At 32.5% G+C, this 17,377-nt stretch overlaps 3 protein-coding genes across 3 annotated transcripts in view; all 3 read left to right on the plus strand.

Moving 5' to 3' along the window:
* Positions 1 to 4,296: 4,296 nt before the first annotated feature.
* Positions 4,297 to 6,632, plus strand: LOC107027989 (L-lactate dehydrogenase B-like). The gene is made up of 2 exons (XM_015229041.2): positions 4,297 to 5,117; positions 5,965 to 6,632. Exons 1-2 carry the CDS (start codon positions 4,509 to 4,511, stop codon positions 6,406 to 6,408), a joined length of 1,053 nt encoding a protein of 350 aa, XP_015084527.1. The 5' UTR covers positions 4,297 to 4,508; the 3' UTR covers positions 6,409 to 6,632.
* A 1,169-nt stretch (positions 6,633 to 7,801) lies between these two features.
* LOC107026635 (NADH dehydrogenase [ubiquinone] 1 beta subcomplex subunit 8, mitochondrial) lies at positions 7,802 to 13,119 on the plus strand. Its single transcript, XM_015227681.2, has 4 exons — positions 7,802 to 8,077; positions 8,198 to 8,284; positions 8,776 to 8,871; positions 12,769 to 13,119. Exons 1-4 carry the CDS (start codon positions 7,940 to 7,942, stop codon positions 12,823 to 12,825), a joined length of 378 nt encoding a protein of 125 aa, XP_015083167.1. The 5' UTR covers positions 7,802 to 7,939; the 3' UTR covers positions 12,826 to 13,119.
* Positions 13,120 to 17,179: 4,060 nt separating this feature from the next.
* Positions 17,180 to 17,377, plus strand: part of LOC107027943 (14 kDa proline-rich protein DC2.15-like) — a 1,298-nt gene continuing 1,100 nt past the window's right edge. The window contains exon 1 of the mRNA XM_027918912.1: positions 17,180 to 17,374. Within this exon, the coding sequence (XP_027774713.1) occupies positions 17,253 to 17,374 (122 nt within the window). The 5' untranslated portion in view covers positions 17,180 to 17,252. The remainder of the gene's footprint in view (positions 17,375 to 17,377) is intronic.

Below are 17,377 nucleotides of genomic sequence, written 5' to 3' on the forward strand. Positions count from 1 at the left end.
TAACCAGTCAGTTTTGCTGATATCTCCTCAGGATCCAGCCTCACTGCATAAGATATTCAGTTTCTAAAATCATTCTATATGAACTGCTCAAACATAATGACGACCCCACAGAACACTTCAGACCTCAGAAACTTGGAGCATCCAAATTTCTTTGCTCCATTAAAGACATGGTTGGAACAGGTCAACAATCACAAGGCATATGAATGATAAAAAGAATGCATAAAACAAGTCCATCTTTAGAAAAATATGCTTTTTAACTGTCGTGTTTTTAGTAAGGTATCGAATCCAAAGGCCAAAAGTAGTTAACACATTCATTGCCACTCTCAAGGAATTACTTTGGAGTTGCTTAGAGAGAATCTAGAGCTGAAGTAAACCATTCATGTACAGAAGGAAGAAATTCCAGTATGAGATTTTTTCAGGCCATCCACGCAATATCCACGCAATCTGTTTTCTCATCCAACCCCGAGAAACAGTTTCCCCGTCCCTTCATAACCCTCTACATATGGCTGTACCATAAGGAATAGTAATCTGTTTTCTCATCCAACCCCTAGTAACAGTCCATGATTTTATAACTTCCCACAACAACCTGTCCTCTTCAACAACAAACCTCCATGATCACTTCCCTAGGAGAGCCCGAGAACTCTCAAATCTTCTACTCTAAAAAAAACGCCGATTCAAATTTCAATCCCATTCTTGACCAGATCAGTGACCAACTCCAGTTCAGGAATAAATTATTTCCTCCCTCTCTTATGCCCTATAGGGAATCGAACTGCATATAGTGAAGTCACTTAGCCATTAAAGGATGAAAATTGAACAAGGACATGTCGTAGGTTGAAATACTAGCCGAAGTGCTTTAGTCAATGCAAATTTTACGCCTGTATTTAAGTTTTTGTATTCCTAACCTTTTTTTTATGAAGAAGTTTTTCATTGACAAAAGGTAACTGGATGGTGCCATATTACAAAACGAAAGCTTGAGTGCTTTTGGAGCAAAAACAAAAACTGGTAAGCTTTAGGAGTAGAATTTAAGTTAGTCTACACAATTCATGGAGCTAACAAAATCCAGGAAATATCAAACTTTTGAATTGTGAAGGAAATGGACCTTGAACCGAATTCAATCTAAAAAATGAGCTCATGAGATGAGGATTGGCCGAGACCATATAACTATTTATTCCTTTAACCAATGTGGTAAATCTAACAAGCTAGCTCGTGGATGAGGATCACTTAACATTATATAAGAAGACAACAACCCATACCCTCAACCAATATGGGACACTTAACACCCTTGGTATGCTAGGATGGACATCTGGTTCTTCCTGTTCTGGTGCACGCAGAAACATAAGTAAACTGTAGATAGATGATCCACCAATGGCTGGACCTGCCAATCGAGATAAGCTTCTTCTAAGTGGGTATTTGGCCATGAAAATCAGATATATTTCACTTTATTAGAGTTTTTAAAGTTGGAGTTCGGATTGGCCATACTTTTTGCAAAGAATATGAATGCACTTTTCCTCTAAAATAAAAATGAAATACAATTTAAAGCCTAAGTCCTGTATATAGGTTTTTGTACTCCTAACAAAAAACTCTGCTTCCAAATCATGTTATTTATCTACACTAAACATGTCAAGCCTAAGTGATGATAGCATCCTGCAAATATGCAACTACTACAATATCTCGCCAATTTCCTTTGATTATAGTCTAGTATTTCCTCAATCCAGTATTTGATGTTGTTGTGATAAGTCCCATTCCAACATCACATTAACTGCAAATAGTTTTGACAGAGTAATCTCCACTACTGAATACTAAAATGCAAGCAACCACCTTCGTTTGCTTATTCAGTACATTGAAAAAGACAAGTTTACATCAAGCACACCTAAATTATGCAATTTCAGATTAACTAATTTGAAATCGAAGATACAATTACAAGTTAATAATCCGATAAAATAATATATGAAGTGCGAAACAAGGAGGTACCAGACGATGCTTTTGCAGATATGGTGAATGGATGCGGCATTGACATCGTCACGGCGAGCTTCGGCCTTCGAACCCCGGTGAAGCTTGAGAGACGACGAAGTTCGAGTCCATGGTCCACTCCAACAAAGTCTGATTTTCAAAAGCAAATGTTCTTCTGTTTATGCAAAATGTAGTTTTGGTCCATCAAGTATAATTTATTTCGAAACTAGTCCATTGTCATTTTTTACTTGCTAGGAGGTTTTTTTTTTGGTAATGAAACTAATTTAAATTTATATTGTTTATGTTTTATTGAAGACTTAATTCAACACCTCATGAAAGGAGATGATGGATTAATGATAGGTTAATTCTTAATAATTAAATTTTTTAATTGTGTATTAAATTAAATCACATATTATATTATATTAAATCACAATATGCAAGCACTTTATCTGAATTAACTCTAACGTAATAATTTCATATAGCTAGTCCTTTTAGGTATTTGATTTATTGCTCAATTGTTCAAATCAATTTACTACTCCGGTAAATATAATAGCCAGCTTAATACCTAAGGCATTGGGTAATTATTCAATTGCTTGCAAATTTTTTCACCCTTTATGTAACTAATTAACTAAATATTAAATTATTGTCGATAATATCTCATCATTTAAAATAATAATAAGTAAAAGAAAATTCTCGTTTTAGCAAAAAATATAATTATGAGAAGTATTCCTAACTTAACTATTATATTAAAATTTTAACTTGTATCATGAGGTGTCAATATTAATATATATATATATATTCACCAAATTAAAATTTGATCATTACATACAATATAATTTCTGACGAAGATGTGTTACTTGACAGTCAAGGGTGGGTATGCCCCTAACTATGATGAGGTCTTCAACTAAAGTCTATAACTTTGTAGTATGTATCATAAGGGGAGGTTTTAATGTAGCATTATCGTTAAATTAAATATATAATTTTTTTTTATGAAGTTAACGAATACACCATGCGCTCTACCTCTTTTGGTAGTTTCAACTCTTCAAGCCAACCAAGCAGTTGATGGCTTCTTCATGGAGCAACCAACTTAGTTTCACAAATTAATTAATACTAATACATATTTAAGGCTAGAAGAATATAATGGAAACAGGCGCGACTCATAATGAGTTTGAAGAAAAATAAAATAAAAAGCCTAGATTTAGGCTTTTTGATTAACCATGGAATTAATTTTTTACGAATACCGCTGGCAGAAACAATGCTAAACAATGGCTTAGTTCTAATTAATCAGTGGGCAAAATCTATATTCTATAATGTTACGGTACAAAAGCAACATTTTACTAAAAAGACGTGTTAATAAACCGTGTTTATAAAGGAAATTAATAAGTAATTTTACTTAATATTGTACGCCACCTATCTATTTGATTTTCTCCACACTTTATTATTGATATTTCTTATAAGCATTGCTCCAGATTATTTTTTTTTAATTTTATATATCTAATATTCCTTTGAGAAAAAATTGATTTTGCCTCTTTTATTCATATTTGACGTGATTAATTTTTATTGATTGGGTAGCAAGAAATCGAACATTAATGTCTATCACCGACTTATAATCTTACTTTTCTAGATACTCGTCTTACACCAAATTTTGGAAAGTTTGGGACATTATTAAAAATTCGTGATCGTCATTGTTCACTATTTTAAAAATAAATTATTTATTTATTTATTATTTTAAATATATTTTTTTATAGTCCTTATTTAAACATTAATTATTTATTTCAAGACTATTTTTCAAGATCTAAAATTAAAATAATTATGTCAATCAATATTTACTTAACACCTTGTGTCAATGGTTGTTATCCGATGCATTATATTGTTATTTTAGATATGTTTATTTTAAATTTTATTGTGTAATGTTATTTAAATTCATCGCTAGATATTAACGAAAAGAATTATTTTATGTAACGATCAATTTGTGTGGTTATAACATTATCTTAATGGTTTTTTTTCTCATTTTATCTTTATTTGTTATTTCATTATTTTTCCTATTTTTTCCACTATAATTCTATTTTGTACCTTATTTTCTCAAAGAGTTTATCATCAAATTATAGATATATTAAACTATATAACGACAAACAAAGAAATAAACGATTTATAAATCACATTAAAAAACAATACAATATAATACCTAATGAAATAATACGTAATAGCTATTCGAACAAAGTATAAAATACGTGTCAAATTCGTAACAAGTAAAATGAACTTTATCATAAACCTTATTGCCAAGTTTCAAACATGGAATGATATGGAGTATTTTTTTCTATTTACTTTTCCAATGCTTCTTGGAAGCTTGACCGTTGAAAAAAATCATACGCAGTAGCAACTAGCAACTTCCCATCATCATTTTGTCTCCCTTTTCTTCATCTTCAAACTATTTTTTCTCTATATAAATCCATTAATCCCTTCTTCATTAACCACTAAACTACAATTACAAGCTTAATTTCTCTTCTATCACAGAACAAAACAAATCTTTTCTTGTTACACAAGCAATCTAATTAACCATGCAAAAGAGTACTTCATCTTCATCACTCGGCCCTGGTGGTCTAGACTTAACCCAAGCTTTCTTCAAGTCAATTTCCAATGCTGCCCCTCCTTCACCCACAAAACGCCACACCAAAATCTCCGTCATCGGCGTCGGAAACGTCGGTATGGCAATTGCACAAACAATCCTAACACAAGACCTAGTCGACGAGCTTGCACTCGTCGACGCAAAATCCGACAAGCTCCGAGGAGAAATGCTGGATCTTCAGCACGCGGCAGCGTTTCTGCCGCGTACGAAGATCCACGCATCGATTGATTACTCGGTTACTGCCGGGTCGGATCTTTGTATTGTAACTGCAGGTGCCCGACAGAATCCGGGTGAGAGCAGGTTGAATTTGTTGCAGAGAAATGTGGCTCTGTTTAAGAGTATTATTCCGCCGTTGGTGAAGTATTCGCCGGAGACTACGCTTCTAGTAGTTTCGAATCCGGTGGACGTGCTGACGTATGTTGCTTGGAAATTGTCTGGGTTTCCGGCGAATCGGGTTATCGGGTCAGGAACGAATTTGGATTCTTCTAGATTTCGGTTTTTGATTGCGGATCATCTTGATGTTAATGCCCAAGATGTCCAGGTTAGTGCTTCATTCTCCAACTATTTAATTTAAATTTTTATTTTTGTTTTCACATTAAGAAACTAAAAAGACTTTTGAATTTGGTATGTTTAAACTAAAAATGTATATAATGCGTCTTGTCTATTGAATATTGTGTCTTCAATATGTCATAGAAAGTTGGAAGTGAAAAATTACTGTAAATATAGAAAGGGACATTCCTATATGAAAATAATATAAGAAGATCTAGTTATTGCTTTTCTTTTTTGCTTTTTTAGAGTTAATTTTCCTAATTTTTAAAAATAAATTAGATTAGATTGGATCAATTTAATATTTTAAAATAAATATTAAAATACTTAAAAATTATACAAGAAGTACTACAAATTGAAATGTTCGAATATATACTCTCCCCGTTTAGAAAAGAATAACCTTATTTTCTTTTTAATTTGTATTCAAGTAGATGAATCATTTGTCTCAAAATAAATGTCACCTTTAACTTGTTTCACGTCTATCAAGAAAATAAGAGTAAATAAACGATATTCCCTCCATCAGATTTTAGTAAAGAGACACATTTTTGGATGGAGGGAGTGAGGGAGTAAACAAGACACTTACATTGAAATGGAAGGAATTCTATTTCCCAAGTACAGGAAGGGAGAAAAACTCCTATTTTACGAGTTCGATAGATGGAAATGAGTGTGTTACAACAACAACACACCTAATGTAAATCCACAATATAGTAATTAAAATTTGTTTTTCCATTGAATTTACAAAGTATTTGAATCGAATTTAACATCTGATTAATACCATATATTCTCTGTGTATCGTTTAAGTGAAAGTATTATACTTGTATGATATATTTATATATTTCTAGGCATACATTGTTGGAGAGCATGGTGATAGCTCAGTGGCACTTTGGTCAGGCATTAGTGTAGGAGGTGTACCAGTCCTCAGTTTCCTTGAGAGGCAACAAATTGCTTTGGAAAAAGAGACACTGGAAAAAATCCACCAAGAAGTTGTGCACAGTGCATATGAAGTGATTAATCTTAAAGGTTACACATCATGGGCAATTGGCTACTCTGTTGCTAACTTGGCTCGAACAATCCTTCGCGATCAAAGAAGGATTCACCCTGTTTCGGTTCTTGCAAAGGGATTCTATGGCATTGATGGTGGCGATGTGTTCTTGAGCTTGCCTGCACAGCTTGGTAGAAGTGGAGTTTTGGGCGTGACGAATGTGCATCTTACTGATGAAGAAATTGAACAACTTAGGAATTCAGCTAAGACTATTTTGGAAGTGCAGAGTCAGTTGGGAATTTGAAAAAAATAGTACTAGCAATTGTTCAGTTACTATACAACTATGTTGTTTCTTACCATACACATACAGTTTGTTGAATTTTGTTTTGTTTGTAATATCCTTATAGCAGTTAAGTCATATGACATATTGGCTGCCTGCTAGTGTGCTCCGTGGTGCTAACTTTGAAATAAATTGTAACACAACCTTTTTATGTCCGTATAAAGAAATTTAATTTTATTATACTTCAATATGCTCGTGATATGCGTGTGAAACGATAATAGTTAAGTAATTTTTGTGTCACAAAATAAAGTTAAGTGACTTTACGAGATAATTATCATTTGTTAAATTACTTTTGTTATAAAATTAAATCGGATGACTTTTTGAAAATATAGTTATTAGCTAATCAGTGATCTCGTCTGAAGAATCATCTGTATACTTTGAACAACTTGTTATGATTCAAGTCACTTTTAAATGTTCTTAGCAGAAGCATTTTGCTCTAGTTAAAAGTAAAGGGAGTGAAGATAAATGCATCCTATGGGAGTTTCGTCATTTGCATGACTAATTTTTGGGTTGTTCAAAATTGAATCGAAATTGATAAGCCGGATCAATAAAAAAAAGTTATTGGTTTATAGTATTGGGTTATTGATTTAGTGGTTTTGATAACGGTTTTGATTTTTTTTTGTTATCGGCTTATTGGTTCTTAACGGTTTAAAGTTTTTTCTTAATGGGTTAACCGATAATCCGATAGTAAATTAAATAATTATATTTATACCATTTTGTATATAAAGTCTTCGACTAGGTGTTTAATTTCCTACTTTTATTTTTTTGGTTGTCTCAAACACTTGATTATTCTACAATGTAAAAGTGTTTGCTTTTGAGCAAGATGTAACTTGTGAACTCAAGTGCATGGTTTATTTGGTTTCACCTTGTTTCTAAGTGATTTTCAATGTTTTTTCTTTTGTTTCAAATCTTAACGGTTAAATCGATAACCGAACCGATAACAATCAAAAACCGATAGACCAATAACCGATAAGCCAATATCTTAATGGTTTTATAACAGTTTAGCATATCTACAAACTAATAACCAATAAGCCAACCCGATAAACTTTAAAATCGAACCAAACCAGCCAATACACAACCCTAACTAAGATAAGAATTAAAAAAAAACTATTTTAGTAAGAATTTTTTTTTCAATTATTGATTGAATAAATTGAAGCAACTCTTTCAATGTTTTGGCTACGTGAGATGAATTACGAAATCATATAAAAATATTTATCGTAATATAGTTTTTTTTCCTAAGGTTTCCAGCTTTAGGAGGACGCTTTTGTGTACACTAGTAAACTTTGGTGCTGTTAATGGAAGTTACACTAAAACTAGGACCAGAAATACAAAAATGGAGAAATCACCAAACGATGTCGTTTGGTTCATTGCCTAAGCTATGGAAAGGGCAGTTCAGTAACGCAATCTCTACTAGGGAAAAAAATTGAACTGAATCACAAATCGTTGAATTCCGAAGAACTGTCGGCGAGATACGAACGATTCCGATCATCGGAAAATGGCCGGAAGATTGAGTAATGTAGCTACTCGCATAATGGGCGGAAACGGTGTTGTTGCCCGCTCCCTCGCATCCTCTCTTCGAACACGCGCCGGCATGGGCCTTCCCGTCGGCAAACATATCGTACCTGATAAGCCGGTAGTGCCTATTAATATAAATACATACACTATTTATACTTTTTAGGTTTCATTTTGTTTTTTTTAAAGTTTGATTGGCAAACCCTAATTTAGTTTCGATGTTTTTTCGTTGTGATTGTAGCTTCATGTGAATGATGAACTTACATGGGACAACGGTACTCCTTTTCCCGAGCCTTGTATCGATCGGATAGCTGATACCGTTGGAAAGGTTGGATATTTTGTTCTAATTTAAGATTTGTTTTTAAATCATCATTTCATTTGCTACCGTTTACAATTTTTTCATTTTTAGTCAAATTAGTTTTTTGGAGATTTACTTGCTGATGTTGGAAAGGTTTGATATTCTGATTAGGATCCCTATTTGAAACCCATGTTTATTCTTTTTACAATTTTTATTTTTGATAGTAGATCAAATCATTAAGATTTTATATCTGTTGGAAAGGTTGGATTTTTGGCTCAAGATTTGTATACGAATCCCCAATTCATTGTTTCACCCTTTAGTTTGTTAATAAAAGTAATTATAGTCTGAAATTCGAGACTTCTATATGTGAAATCTTAGGATTTTGTATCTGTTGGTAAGGGGATTAGTATTTGAATCATCTTCATGGCTTTTACCGTTCACGATTTTAAGTTTTTTCATTTTTGCAAGTCAAGTTATTTATATAAGATAATTGAAGATTCTTGAACTGCTTTTAATGTCAGTATGAAGCATTGGCTTGGTTGTGCGGTGGGTTGAGTTGTTTTGTGGGGATTGGACTGTTAGCTGTTTGGAATGATAAAGCCTCCAAAATCCCATTTGTAAGTCTGCATTATTGTTTTCCAATTCTCTTTTTCCTTATTAGTGTGAAACAGTTATGCTTTTTTCTTTTTTGAATAGAATCAGTTATGCTTTGTTGACATACTTATCAGAAAAATAATGTTATGCTTTGATGACATTACTGTAGTACTGTACCATGTTGTCCAGATGCGAGTTGCATTTTGTTGCGTGTGTTTTTACTATGGGCGGACTTGTATCTTGTTTACTGTGTCGATTTGTGGTAAAGTTACTTTAAGCTGTTTGTTGATCTTCGTGTGGACGAATACTAAAGAACTCTTTTTTTTGTGGACTAAAGGGTAACTTTACTAAAGAACTCTATTGCGGCTGTGGTTTCTTCATTCTGTGGCTAAATGACCAGCATCACGTGGATTATATTAGAGTTTGTTATGTGATCTTCTCCTTATAGGCTGGGAAATGATCTGTTGAAATATTATGGTAGTATGACAGAATGATGTGATGCTAGGATCGCAAACCAAGCAAAGAGTATTACTTTTTCTTGGTCAAAGTATCCACATACTTTATTTTGCCAAACTTGAAAAATGCGTAGTCCCGAACTACCTCATCAGAGCATCTGCCTGATTCTCCGGTCTCTAACCCTGTCAATTCTTCTGTGCTCCCTCCTGGTGCACATTAACCTTCAGCTGAACCATCAGTGAAGAGGAGGATCCCCGGAGGTTTTACCACCTATAGTCAATCCAGTAATCTACCACTAGTTATAATGCCTTTGGTTATTTCTTAAAAAGAAAAGGCCGTCTCCAGTAGGCTGGTGAAAATATCTGTGGTGTAGTACTTCAAGTATCAGTAGAGATAGTATCTTCATTTGCTCTATGCACCACCTTAACAATTTTTTCTTCTCTTAACCTAAATTACTTCCTATTTCTGGGGCTGCAAGCACTAGTAGCTTGTGGTTTGGATTCTTCACCTGAAGTTGTTCAATTAGAGCTTCCTATCCTACATTTTTTTTCCATGGCAATTTTCCTCATTGCTCCTTCTTTCATGTTTGTTATGAAGAAAAATGTTTTCGGAAAACATTTTCCTATTCTCTCCTGTTTGGTAGTGCTAAATATTTAGGAAGATGTTTTCCTAAAATTAGTAGATATACCTTGTACTGGTTCTGTCACTTTTGTATTTTTCATCTTCTGGCTGCTGTTTTGGTGAAATCCCGTTTTCTTCATCAAAAACTTTCTGTTTACTCTGTTAGATTATTCGTTGAAGAAGCCTAAGTTTTTACTCAATCAAATATATTTTGTTTCCACGATGAAGTGCTAAAAGATGAGAAATGTTTGCTGAAGAATATATAAAGAGACGTCTTGCGTCATATCCTATTTTGAATTTATATGTGCAGTAAATTCAAGGCTAGATGCTCTTTATTAATACTAGTCATGAGTTAGCTTTAATGACATTTTTGTTGTATTCATAAAGTTGTTTGCTGTTGATTTTGATTTGCTAGGTAGCACAGAAAGAAGTTTCATCAGCTTATCGTTTTAGAAAAAAATCAATGTGTTACCCTTGGGGGTGGCCCAGTGGTTTGAGCTTGGGACTTTCATGTTGGAGGTCCAAGTTCGAAACCCCTTGCCAGCGAAAGGCCGAAAGCAAGGGGTTTGCCTTATGGGTCGAGCTCGTCGCACCAGACTTGCCTAGTGCGGGTTACCTCTCCTATGTGGTTTGCGAGCTATTGCATAGGAGCGGGGGTTTTACCCTGTATGCACCCAAAGGATAGCGGCTGTGGGTTTCCCTTGTCATAAACAAAATAAAAAAAATAAAAAGACAATGTGTTCAATATGTCATAAGGTACTAGTTGGAATTAAGGGTGTGCGTTTGTAGCATTGAAGAAAGTTCTATCCTGAAAACGATGAAGGGTCAAAAATATCAGTAACATATTGAAAATGACTTATAATTACCCTCCTTCTACCTATTGAACCAAAGTTGCACTTAGCATTAAATTTAAGCCTAAAATTGCTCCTTCTTGTAACGGAAGCAAATATAGAAAATGTGGTCTTTTCAATGTGGCATCAATTTATTGGTCCATGTGTAGTTACTAGTTAGACCCAATCAATTTACCACCCGACCCATGAATCCAAACCTGTTCTAAAAAGACCCCCACTACATCCTCTTCATTCTCTCGATGACAAAGACTTAATCACCTTGCCGCCAGCATCATACCCATGATAATATGAAAGAACACCAGCAATGCCACTCAAGTATTGAACTTCAGCAAGGTTAATCCTGATCTGGAATCAGTAATCTGTTTGATTACGTACTGCTGTATAACTAAATGCCTAAGTGCCTTCGATGCTGAAAGAGACAATGGCATTTTGGAAAGAACTACAACAAATCAAAAGTATCTCTGTTTTTTTCCCACTCTTCTGATGCAATTACAATTGAAGGCAGAACCATCGGGATGCCTTCATACTTCATAGTGACAAAATATCAAAATCTCTTATATGATGTATGAATTCTTGACCTGATGAAGGTATAATTCAGTTAATATAAAATAGGAAAAAAGAACAAAAAATCTTGAAGGTGGATTTGTAACAAAATCCTAATTGAAGAAAACGACAAAGAAGAAGAATGTACCTGTGGATAATTCAATAGAGAAATTTAGGCAGAGAAAAGAAGAAAGAGGGGAGGTTCCATCTGTGAATATAAAGATTTTGGAAGCAAAACAAATTATAGAAGGCCATAGGAGGTATTAATAATTTATTTATTTGTCAAATTATTTCTGAGTATACAGATTTCAAAGAGTTTTTTGATATGTATCATCTTGTTCTGAGGCGAATGAAGAGGATGAAGTTGTGGGGGTCTTTTAAAACATGTTTGGATTAAGGGGTTAGGTTGTGAATGAATTGGGTCTAATTATATGTGGATCAACGAATCAATACCTCATATTTAATTAAAATTTTCATATTTTCCACATCAGTTCCGTTAAAAAGAGGGGTGATTAGGCTTAAATATAACGTCAAAGGCAATTTTGGTTCAATAGGTGGAAGGAGGTTAATTTTAAGCCATATTCAATATGCCAAGGACATCTTTGACCCTTTCCTGTTCTAAAAAATAAAGGTGAGAGCATTTAGAATTAAGGAAGAGACCAAACTGTTTCACTCACCTAGGGTGATGTAGCAGAAATTTTAGATTCTATTATTTTTGGGCACGGGAACTCACTTTGTGAATGAGGCTATGGTAATCTACAATGGATACCAGTTGTTGCTGACCTGTTGTGCTTATCACATAAGCTTTTCATTCAAGTGATTAAAATGGTTTCAGAAGTCATGATTTCAGAGTGAAGGATGTGAACTGGAGTTTCTTTCTTTGGGATCTAAATCCTTAATCATTTCAACAACATGGACTTCTCTTGTCTTTTATTTAGAGCAGCTGATGATTTGACACTACATTCGCTAGGCTGTACTAGAAGTGTATGATACTGTCTAGATGTTTCAAAGGCTGTATCGTAGTGATTGTCTGTAACATACTTGATTGTATTTATCATTTGTTTATTTCCAAATCACCTGGGCGGGAATGTCATTCGAGATTGTTCTTTAAAGCTGTAGTAGCACTCATCAATACCCTTAGTTGCAAGAGAAAAGCATTTTAGAGAGGTAGAAATGACTTCCACCTTACTAGTGGGGAAAAGTCATTGGATCACCCCCTACTTCCTTTGAGGGTAATGGGAAATGGGTGCAATTAGAGCTGGCTTTCAGTAAGTAATGCTCACCGTTACCACAATCACTACTTCTGAGCAATCCAATTATCAAATATAAATACCCTAGTGATTACATACTATGTCAACCTGCATTTGATCATCATACAGCTTGTGCTTTGAATTTTCCCCGTCATCTTCATTTTTATTGACTAACCTTTTCTGTTTTTGGTATGAGCAGACACCAAAGGTCTATCCATATGACAACTTAAGAGTGGAGCTCGGAGGAGAACCTTGAGCTTGAATCTAGTTGCAGTTTGAATCCACAAATGTGTTTCCTGCTTTTCTTCTAATGTATAATCAACTATAAGGCTTGAAACAGCGCAAAATAAATCTTGGTTCGACGCTGCAACCAACAAACTTACATTACTTTGCTTTTGTCGCTTTTCTGCTGAATCTTTTCATATTTGAGAGTTTGATTTGGGTTAGTCATATACTATAAGGTTAGTAGATTGACTGTCTTTTTGAGATCAAACAATTATTTCTGAAATTGTTGCTTTTCCATGGTTATTACGATGAAATCTTTTCTTCACCTCTTGTTTTTGACTAATTCATGTACTATGTTCAAATGAATTACATGAAATGTGGTACTGGAAATGTCATTATAAATCAAAAGGGAGACTGAGAATCATCGTTATAATAAATTCTCGAATGCAGGCAGTCCGGCATTCAGTCTGAGGAGGGTAGAATGTTACACAGAGATTTTAGTGATAGTTATACACCTTTCTTTTTGTTACATTTTTCTTCTCGAAAGTCAAATTACATGATCTTTGACAAGCATTTTTAAATATATATTTTTCTTATACGTTTGGATTAAAAGTTGGGTGTTCTTGGAATATTTTGGAATTTCTAACTTCGTCACAAAGTAGAATTATTTTTCTAGTAAACAATGCCTTCACTCTTAACCCTTTCACCGACTTCAGTGGACAGTACAAGCTGCTGTCACGAGTTAGGGGCAGATGCAACTTGTCGATATTGAATTTATACGAATTCAATATTTTCAACACGAAATATAAATGTTTTTTTATTTTTGGACTATACTATAGTCGGTAGTCTCATGCCTCATTTACTTGTCACATCCAAAGTAAACCGTTTTAAGTCTTTACAAAATCTTAGATATTTCCTTGATTGAGCTTACTCAAAATTTCATAAACCACACAAAGTAGTACCATCTAATAATTAGGGTACAAAAGTCTAGTCAATGCATTAATTTGTTTTTACTAGAAAAAAAATGTATTAAAAAGGAGTTTTATTCCGCGTTAAATTTTAACGCATTGTTGCAACTTGGGTGAATGTGTGGTTTTTCTTCCCCCTTGTTTAGGGCTACCACCTTTAGCACATAGTCAATGAAATTGAAAGCACATCCCTTGATTAGTGTCAATGTGAAATACACATAATTGGATTTTCAATTTTGTTTCCTTCATTTTTCTTCATCTACTAGGAAAATCGATCTGGACCCAACCTTTCAAAATAACGGTTACTTTTGAAACTCGAGAATGATTGACCTATTATTTTTATATATATATATATATCCTTCTCCACTTAAATATCATAGACTTAAGTTTGCTCGAGTTTTTTTTTATACTTTCTATAGATTCATAGAGATATTCGGAGGTAAAAAAATGTGACTTAAAATACGGGGTCAAAACTATACGGGGCTAATCTCTTTAAAAAAATAAGCCAATGTGAAAAATTGTTTAAAAACATTTTTAACATAGAAATACCATAAAGTCATAAATTTCAAACTTAAATAAGCGAAAAATGTAGGACGATTGTAATCAATAATTCAAAGATATTGTGATGGAACTTCACTACTAAATTTGTAATCAAAGAATGGCTATTTTTTGAATTATATCTAGATGCTAATCCTCCAATATATGTCAATTGAGCTAATCTATAGAGGTTGTTTGCTTCGTATTTTTATTCTAGAACTATATTTTTTTTTTAAAAAAAACATGAGATCATCAAACTATTAGCTCCTAATACGTGATTAAATGATTTCTTTAAACTTGTATTTAGACATTTATTATCTCTCATAATACGTACTTTAAATATTAAATAAACATGGTTTTGGACTTTTGAGTCACGGGTTTAAGAATTATTGCTAGAAATAGTACTTTTTTTTTATAACTTTATTATTTTTTTTGAATATTTAATGTAAACCACATGTATTCACTATTTGTTGGTTTTCATGCATAATTAAGATACCTCAATACGTGTCTAGAAGTTCATCAAAAGTGGCATTATATCTTTTTTGTCCTTTTTATATATCTGATTGATAGGAATTTGGAGATTTTACAATATACGACAATTATTAATTATATACATAAAATGATCCTATTTAATTTGATTGAAAATGAAGTCTATAGTTATCCGATCCACGATTTGATTTTAGTAATGGGGTCAAATATTTTTAGCCTTTTGCTTTTATTTTTCTTTTATATAGTTTGAGCACCATTAGCCGACTTAAAAAAACAAAAATTGCAACTTATTTCATGGGGGGTAGACTTTGTGCTTAACTATATTTTTTTTTTTTAAAAAATGTATGTACGAAGGTATTCTAAATTAAAAGAATTTTTTATCGCTTTAAAATTGATTGAATTATATAAATACTAAAAATTGTATCAAAGTAAATTCTTTTTTTCATCATAAAGATGTTAATACGATATATAAGGGCCACTATTACAAAGAGCGTAGACATATTCAATGTATTAGACTATTAGTACCTATTTAAGATGAACTCAATACTTTTGATACGATAAAACGTAAATATATGTGTATATAAATATTGAATAATTAATTTATTACAGTAAAAATATGCTAAAAATAGTAAACATTGAACCACAAAAATTATTCGTGATATCACTTCATAATTGCGTGACATTCTGTCTTTAGATGGAATATTAATTATTAGCCCTGTTCTTGGAGCTATTATTTTTTATGTTTAGTGTTAGCGTTAGGTAATAAATTGTACTAATTTTAGTGTATAAATAAACATAATGTATTAATTTAGTAGCATTATGGTCAGTACGTAATTAACTATAAATGGTAAAGATATTATATGCCTATGCGCATCAAAACGTACACATTTTTTCCCTTTCTTCTTTCTAATTATAATTATATGAATGGTCATTAAATTATGTGAAGTAAGGGGTTTAACTTTATTCTTGATTAACTATAGAAGGTAAGAAATGATGAAAATCATATATAAAGTCTACACAAAAAAATAAAATAAAAATCTTTTCAATTTATGTGTGGTTTTTGGTTAAAGACAGTTATAAATTATAGTCTTAAATATGACATGTTATTTTTGCCGCTAATATAAAGGCACACTAATAAAAATTTTAAAAAAAGTGAAATATACGAAGAACTTTTAAAATTTATGATTTTTTTTTGATTTAGACGCTCAAAATACAGTTTGTTTCGAGTAGATCTCAAAGTGTGATAAAATATTTCTATTAAACCTTTTTAACTCAAATTTAAAAATATTTCTATACATATTATTTTCAGTTGTATATTACGTAAATAAGTTTTTAGCCTCAATTAAAACAAAGTCTAAGCTCTTACTACTTGTATGCATAGATTTAAGGAAGGTGACATATTTGATCAATGGCCATTACATAAAACAAATTATTTACAATAATGTATTTCTTTTTTGATTTAATGCTTTTTCGTTGGTCAACAATCAATCAAATTTATACTTCTTCACTATTCGTACGGAGAAGTTGAATGAATTCAGTCTCTCTTTGTTTTGGAAGAAGCAGAGCAAGAATGAACCAAATGAAATGATTGTAATCTTCAAATTGAGATCTAAGGAGGCCATAGAAATAGAAATAAGATCTTTATATTCCCAGATCGTTTTCTCTTTATAAAATTATACTAGATATATTATTATTGTTACAATTTATTTATGTAATGAGCAATTGAGAATACACACAAAATCTTTTCAAAAATTTGAGCTAAAAACATCTAACAAGAAGACTTTATCACGAGATTCAGATCTTGATACACAGGTCCAACATGTACAGAGGTTGATGTTCAAATCATTAAGCAAAATAATGCAAGTCCCATGTGAAAATAGAAGGATAAATGTTTATTCTAATTCAAGAAATAAGTAATAAAATGATAAACGAAATCCACAAAATTCCAAAGTTTAAAATTCATAATGGTTCTTTCTTTTACTTTCTCCGCTCGGTATTTGATATTTTTATTAAAAGTCGATTAAATTCAAATTCATACATAGCAAAATTCATTTCTTTGAAGCGCTGCTATTTTCTATCTCGAGACTCACATCCAAATTTTTTTATTTGTGTTGAAGAAATTTCAATTATTATTTCATCATGATTTATGTTTAGTATAATAATCTGATCTCAAGTACTTGTATTGCTAGAGTTTCTTAAAAAAAATTTCGATCGATGTTCAATATCCACGTTAAAGTCCGACCAGATGAATATCTTATATTCTCTTACCATTATTATGCAATACCCCCACGTGGGCCACTCAATTTGATCTCCATTAAAATATTCCCCAAAAATTGACAAAAAATAGCCCAAAAAAATCCATCATTTCCATCTATAAATACCCTCTCATTTCATAATTCCAAACACCAAACAAACACCATTTTTCACAATTGTTGAGAGAGTCAATTTCTTTAACTTTCAAAAAATGGCCAAGTTTGGTGCAACCCTAGTTCTCACATTGAACATTCTTTTCTTCACTATGGTTAGTTCCACTTATGTCCCATGTCCACCACCCCCACACCACAAACCCCACCCCAAACCCCACCCTAC

This window comes from Solanum pennellii, chromosome 8 (assembly GCF_001406875.1).
Source record: "Solanum pennellii chromosome 8, SPENNV200".
NCBI classification, from domain to species: domain Eukaryota; kingdom Viridiplantae; phylum Streptophyta; class Magnoliopsida; order Solanales; family Solanaceae; genus Solanum; species Solanum pennellii.